Source organism: Talpa occidentalis, unplaced genomic scaffold (genome assembly GCF_014898055.3).
Source record: "Talpa occidentalis isolate TD23 unplaced genomic scaffold, MPIMG_talOcc4v2.1 talOcc4.7, whole genome shotgun sequence".
Classification (NCBI taxonomy): Eukaryota; Metazoa; Chordata; class Mammalia; order Eulipotyphla; family Talpidae; genus Talpa; species Talpa occidentalis.
The window spans coordinates 108,543,178-108,550,864 of NW_023605083.1; the positions used below are offsets into that span (position 1 = coordinate 108,543,178).

A 7,687-nucleotide genomic window follows, 5' to 3' on the forward strand; every position below is an offset into this window, starting at 1 on the left:
CTGCTCCCCTCAGCAGCGTATTTCAGTGTATCTGCCTGTTCTGCTCTCCACTCTCTCTAGTGAATTCTCTCACCACCACCACCCCCCCCCAGCAACTGTGGCTTACACCCCAGTTCTTATATGCATAAGTAAGTAAATCTTTCAAAAAAAAAAGAAAGAAGAAAAAAAAAAAGAAAGCTTTAATCAAAATTCCCAGAAACATAATACCAAACTTAAAAATTATAAAATATTTCATGAATTTCTTCCAGGGATGCCGCTGCTATGGCTTCACATAAAACTAATAATAGTTTACAGGAATTACTGTTTGCCTATACCTAAAAATGGGCTAAGTATAAAACATTTTCATACAGCAGTTAAAATATGTGAGACTCACAGTGCTTGTGTTACACATTTAGGATGATTAGAACATATTAGAATGTGTCCATAAGCCTAAGAATAAACTACAAATGTCATGCTTTGCAAAAATTAATACTACAAAACAGCATAAATGTTTTTCAAACTTAATGCTAACACATTTTCCAAATTATGTTTTTTGACTGAGAATGGCTAAGTATAAATTTTCTTGGGAAGAACATGCAAAGGTGAAGTCTTAATTTAGAAAGCCCTGGGCAAAATTATGAAATTAGTAAGTTTTCTTCATTTTTCTTCTCCCCACTTGCATTCTTCCGTTTTCCTAACTCTATTGCTCTAGATACTGCGAATCAAAGAAAACAAATTCAGATTACAGTTTCAGGAACAGTTAATTTAATGTGTCATGCTTCTTAAAATTAAGGAGTGGTTTGTTATTTAAAATGATACCTACAGAAAGTACCACTTAACCAAAGGAAAGAATGAACACTCTAATAACAGACTGCGTGGCACCGTTTCCTATTTATTTATTCAATAAATTTTGACTGAGTGCCTAATATGTGCCAGGCTTTTATATGAATGATGGTAGGAAAAGAAAAACTTCCATAAATCCCTCAAATAATACCAGGTAAGCAATCATATCCTTTGCTGATAGCTAGTAAAAAAAAAAAAAAAAAAAGTACAGCTGGAACCAGGGTATAAAAATCAATCTACCCAAGACAGACAACAGCTCTCAATTCAAAAACACTTCCTACCTTTCCATAGCCCCCTTTACCAAGTACCCGAAGTAGCTCAAAACATTCTGGTCTGATTTTTTCTGGCCCTCTGTTCACACTAGTTTCTGAGATTTCAAATTTCTCACAATGTTCCATGCCACTGGGGAGAAAAGCAAAACCAAAAGTAAATTTGCAAAAAGTTAAATTACCTTCAAGCATAGTGTTAGAAGGATGTAATCCAATTAGGGAGGGAGAGAAAAAGGAGGGAGGGGAAAGGGGATAGCAAATTTAGTATTTGTGCTCTAAGTAAACTAGCAATTCCTAATAGGTTAAGATTAGGGTGGCTTGATAACTGTTTGCTTCTCTGCTTATTTACAGAATGTACTATTATTTTCATAAGCATCAAGAACCACAAATTAAGGTAAATTAGAATAAGTTTATTAGGTTGACAAAGGAAAAAAGTCTTCCAGTTATCCAAATTTACAGCATTCAAAATGTCTATGAGATTAGGTATTATCCAACCTCATTTGGCAAATTCAGCAGAAAATCCAGGCACTTTTAAAACTACCAATTAGTTCATCTTTATGTTATAAAAATTCTAGCTAATAAAATTTATCCATGCATCTTTTCATATCTGCTATCAACTTGATTTCAAGAGTCCAAGAAGGGGATAATTTTCTGCCATTTAAATACTTTCTGTAAGAGTAATCTTCTCAAGTCTCCCCTACAACCCAAGGATTTTTACTTAGGGTTGGGGTACGAAACAGATTAATCACCATACTCACCTAAAGAAGCATACCTAAAATGACATAAGATTGTACAAATCTCTGTTTAAATGATGAATTATAAGAGAAACAAGAAGAATTTAACTCTTCAGAACATTTCTAAACATTTTCTTTTGCAATAAGATGTTTCTCTATACTAAATTCCTAGCCAACTCAGATTTATATTCAGTGGAAATTTAAATAAATATCTTTTTCTCAAAAATCTATATAATCCCAAAAGTCTAGAGATGTTATTATATTGGTGCCAAAATCAATAAACCAACTCTACAACTATGACTAGATAAATTTAAGCACTGGTTATTGGAATCACATACTGGCTATGAACTAGAGCTGATATAACCAACTTATAAGTAAGATAGCAGAAGGAAATCTTTCCAAATAAACTTACAGTTCATATGGTCCAACTCCCCCATGGTCCATGCTTTCATTTAACTGACCCTGAAAAATATATTAAAGTTTTAAAAATAAGCAATAGCATAAACAAAATAAAAAGACTTAATGCTTCACCTCATTACTGAAGAAGAATGCATGAATGAAATAAACTATTTTAAAAATTCTCCATACTTTTGCAATAGGAAAATATGGTAGTGAACAAAGTAAGATTCACAAACAAGATGGGGATTTCACTTTCATTTTATATGACAATGAAGCTGCAGATGCTACTTATCAATAATCTACAAACAAAACTAGGTGACTGTTCTTCAAAAATTGCATCTACTAAAATATATGTGTGTATTATAAAACTTAAGGCACTACATTCTAAGTATGAGTTATCAAATTATTCCCATAAAATGTACTTTCCACAAAACACTATTCAGATATGCTTCTGACATACAGACCAGCATAACGTTATAAGTCTTCTGTAACACAACCTAAATAAGCCTAAGGTAGCCAACCACAACCAGTTCTCAATGTGGCTGATCAAAGCAAAATAATTAAACAACACTTTCAAATTTGTTAGAAGTCATGCTGGCTTAACATTTTTTCTGACCATAGTATAAATCAGTAAAAACCTAATTAACCTCTATATACTAGCAATGAATAACTGGAAAACGAAATTAAGATAACTCCATTCACAACAGCATTAATGAGAATACTTAGAAAATTTTTAACAAAAGAAGTGCAAAACTTGAAGACTGAAAAATACAAAACAATGCCAATAGCAATTAAAGAAGACCTTAATAAGTTGCATCCCATGTTCATGGATCAAACAACTTAATATTAAGATGGCAATACTAAGCAAATACAGATTGAACTCAATCCTATCAAAATCCCAGGTTCCTTACTTGTAGAAAATGACAACCTGGGGCCTCCCTGGTGGCGCAGGGGTTAAACACAGTGCTATCAAGCTATCTCCAGCCACGAGTTCTATCCCCAGCCAGATAGGAAGCCACCCACATGGTGCAGCAGACCTCTCCTGCCTAGCCTGCTGTTCCCCTCAGCAGTGTATTTCAGTCAGTCTGCCTGTTCTGTTCCCCACTCTCTCTGGTTAATCCTCTCACCCCCCCTACACACACACACCTCTGGCTTACACCCCAGGTCTTGTATGCATAAATAAATAAATAAATCTTTTTTATAAAAAAAAAAGAAATTGACAAGCTGAAGCTAGAGTTCTTACAGAAATGCAAGGGACCTAAAATAGCCAAAACAGGGCCTCCCCGCTGGCGCTGCGGTTGAGCGCTGGGTTGCGAAGCTGTCCGCAGCGTCTGAGGGCCACTGGAGGAGGGTCCCACATGGCGCACAGACCTCTCCTGCAGCCCGCTGCTCCCCTCAGCAGTGTACTTCGGTCCTTCTGCCTGCTCTGCTCCCTGCTCTGGCTCTGGTGAATTCTCTCACCCTCCCGCGCTTCTGACTGTACCCAGTGCTGGTATAAATAAATAAATAAATAAATCTTTAAAAAAATAAAATAAAATAAAATAGCCAAAACAATCTTGAAAAACAGCAAGTTGAAGGTTGGGCACTTCATGATTTCAAAATGTACAATAAAGACAGTAATCAGAACATCAAGGACACCAATGAAATAGAATTGAGAGCACAAAAATAAATCCCCACATTTTGAGTTAACTGATTTTTCATAAAGATTGGCCAAGAAAATTTAATGTGGAAGAGTCATTCAAAAATGGTGTTAGCAGGGCCTCCCTGGTGGTGCAAGGGATTAAGACGCAATCCATGAAACTATCTGCAGTCACTGCAGCAAGAGTTCAATCCCCATCCAGGGATCTACCCATATGTGGCAGCAGACCTCTCCTGACTCACCCGCTGCTCTCCTCAGCAGTGTATTTCAGTCAATCCCCCTATTCTGCTCCCCACTGTCTCTCGTGAATCCTCTCACCCTCCCACCGCAAACCTCTGGCCTACACCTCAGTTCTTTTATGCAAAAAAAAAAAAAGACAAAAATAATTTTGACAAAGATGCAGTGAATGAAACTTTCATACATTACTGGTGGGAATGTAAAATGGTACAACACTTTGGAAAACAGTTTGGCATTGTCTTAAAAAATTAAATATAGGGTCTCCCTGGTGGTGCAGGCAGTTAAGTGCAGTGCTGTGAAGCTGTCCGCAGCATCTGCAGTGCAGGTTCGATCCTGGCCGGCCAGTGAGATACCCACATGTGGCAGCAGACCTCTCCTGTCTTGCCCACTGCTCCCCTCAGCAGTGTATTTCAGTCAGTCTGCCTGTTCTGTTCCCCGCTGTCTCTGGTGAATTCTCTCACCCTCCTGCACATCTGGCCTATACCCCAGTTCTTGTATAAATAAATAAATCCTTTTTAAAAAAATATAGACTTATCATATGATGCAGCAAATCTAATCCTAGACATCTATCCAAGAAAAATGCATACATATGTTCCACAAAGATTTGAGCATAAATGTTCATAACAGCATTATTCACTATAGTCAAAAAATGGAAACAAATACCAATTGGTGAACTGATAAATAAAATGTGGTTGACCCATACAATGAAATACTATTTGGCCATAAAAAAAGGACAAAGCACTGATACATGCTACAACAGATGTTAAGTCAAAGAAGCTACACATTATATTAATTGCAATGAGTCAACAAAAATGACAACATTTTACATAACTCAGTTTATACAGAATGTCCAGCAAAGGCAAATTTAAGAGGTAGGAAGTAGACTACTATTTGCCTAAGGTTAGGGGTGGCAATGAAAACCATAAATGGACCCAAAAATTTTTTTTAAAGATTTATTTATGCATACAAGAACGGGGGTACAGGCCAGAGGTGTGGGGGGTGGTGAGAGGATTCAGAGAGAGAGTGGGGAACAGATCAGGCAGATTGAGTGAAATATACTTCTGAGGGGAGCAGCAGGCCAGTCAGGAGAGGTCTGCTGCGCCATGTGGGTTGCTCCCTGGCCAGGGATCGAACTCGTGCTGCAGTGGCTGTGGATAGCTTCATAGGTTGCGTCTTAACCCCTTGTGCCATCAGGGAGGAACCCCCAAAATTTCTTTTTAAGTGATGGAAATGTTCTAAAATTAAATTGTGATGACTGCACAACTCTATAAATATATCAAAGGGCCTCCCCGGGGCGCAGCGGGTTGAGCACAGTGTTGTGAAGCTGTCCTCAACCTCTGCAGCTCGGGTTCGATTCCCGGCCAGCCAGGGAGATTCCCACATGGTGCAGCAGACCTCTCCTGTCATGCCCGCTGCTCCCCTCAGCAATGTATTTCGGTCATCTGCCTGTTCTGCTCCCCACTCTGTCTCCGGTGAATACTCTCAACCTCCCATGCCTCTCGTCTGTACCCCAGCTCTTGTATAAAAATAAATAAATCTAAAATAAATAAATAATCGAAAGTCACTGAATTGTAAAAAAAAAATAAACCTGGCAGTGGAAATTCAGTTGTTAGTGTTATAAAATATGGCTTCAAAGTGAGTATTCTTGAACAGTTTGTTATGAAATTTTTCAGTTTATACTAAAGAATGTATCTTAATTGAAAAGACTGAAATTAGGCACTTGAAAGTTTTTATTAAAAATTTTAGAATTAGGGACTCCCCTGGAACAGCGGTTGGGCGCGGGGCTGAAAAGCTGCCAGCAGCCTCCACAGCCCTGGTTCCATCCCTGGCCGCCTGTGGCGAGGGTCCCACATGGCGCGACAGACCTCTCCTGCCGTGCCTGCTGCTCCCCTCAGCAGTGTATTTCGTCAGTCTGCCTGTTCTGTTCCCCACTCTGGTGAATTCTCTCACCCTCCCGCACTTCTGACTATACCCAGTGCTTGTATAAATACATAAATAAATCTTTAAAAAAAATTTTTTTAGAATTAAAAAAACATTTAAGTGAACACATTTGTCTTCAAAAGTACTAATATAAAGTCAAGAATCACAATAAAACTGATGGCATGCTTGAGCCTCCCTGGTGGTACAGGCGGTTGAGCACAGCGCTGTGAAGCTGTGCACGACCTCTGCAGTGCTGGTTCAATCCCCGCCGGCCTCGCAGCAACCCACATGGCGAGCAGACCTCTCCTGCCTCACCCGCTGCTCCCCTCAGCAGTGCATTTCGCCAGTCTGCCTATTCTGTTCCCCACTCTGTCTCTGGTGAATCTTCTCACCCTCCTGCGCATGTGGCCTCTATAAATAAAATAAATCTTAAAAAAAAAAAAAGATAGCATTCTTATACAATGAATGCCCAAATGCTAAATACAAACAAAAAATAACAAACCCACAAGTTTTTAGTCATACTTGCTCATGGTGTGAGTAAGTCAAGATGACATCTAACATGACAAGATGACATCATGGCATAAATCAAGATATATCAGGGATGCACATTTCATTATTAGACTTACGTAAATGCATGGACACTATTCAGAAGAGAAAATCTAGCAGTTTCAACTTTTTGTATCAATAGTTTCTTTGTACAGGGGTAAGGATAGTCATTTGTTTTGGGTTTTTGTCATTGTTTTCTTTGGTCTCTGGTGCCTATAATCACCTGATGGCTTCACTTTCAAGACAAAAGACTAACTTCTCTCAGATGTGATAAAAATGGTATAGTAGGTTTTTTCTTTAATGTTAGTTTTACTTAGTTCTAAATTAAAAACCACAGAGTAGTTAACACTGAACCATGACTTTGAAGCCACCTAGAAAGATATGCCCTGTGGCTAAATTTCATTTCCGGAGCAAGCCAGGCCAGTATTACCACCTGCATCTGTGCTTATTACTTCCTACCGTTAACTTCTGGAACAGAGCATTTGAGAGACAATCCTTTTCTGCTACTCAACCTTGATGTTTAGAAAAGTCTTAAGCATCAACTAATATTATATAATCCAGACTGAAAATGCTCTTTCACAGGAAACACTTCAGATTTTTTTTGCTGCTACCTGAAGCTTTAGGATCCATCCAATGCCTTTATTGTGTGTCACTGTGACAAAGTGGAATCCTGCTCATCTAAGGTATCATGTTAAGATACAGTTTCAAATTAGCCCAACAGAACTATTTTGCAAAGGTCTAAATTAAAAGTTAACATTCTTAAAGTCCCAATGAAAAAGAATATATCACAAAAATTTAAGCAAACTGTTCCAGAACAGTTGAAATATACTTAATCCAGATATTCATTAAATTCTTTGTCTATTGCCTGGTTGTTCAGACATTTTCCTTGTAAGATTCAGTGACTGAATATTTGAATACATATTATCTACAGAGTAATTTGTCTTTCCAAGCACTAAAAAAATTGAGCTTTGCTCAATAAAAATGTGATATCCCAATTTGAAAATCATACAGTAAGTTCCGAAGTTGTACAATTTTGAATTAGTATACTAAAAATTAGGATTTAAAAAGTTGTGTTACAGTTGTTTTACTACTCTTTTAACTTTGTCTCTACAGAGGCAAAG

At 37.9% G+C, this 7,687-nt stretch overlaps 1 protein-coding gene across 11 annotated transcripts in view; it reads right to left on the bottom strand.

Annotated features, from left to right (window-relative positions):
- Positions 1-7,687, bottom strand: part of RPS6KB1 (ribosomal protein S6 kinase B1) — a 137,944-nt gene that overhangs the window by 127,401 nt on the left and 2,856 nt on the right. For all 11 annotated transcript variants that reach the window (XM_037494566.2, XM_037494574.2, XM_054689486.1 and 8 more), the window contains exons 2-3: positions 2,238-2,287; positions 1,104-1,224 (exon numbers count right to left, since the gene is read on the bottom strand). In XM_037494566.2, the coding sequence (XP_037350463.1) occupies positions 1,104-1,224; positions 2,238-2,287 (171 nt within the window). The remainder of the gene's footprint in view (positions 1-1,103; positions 1,225-2,237; positions 2,288-7,687) is intronic.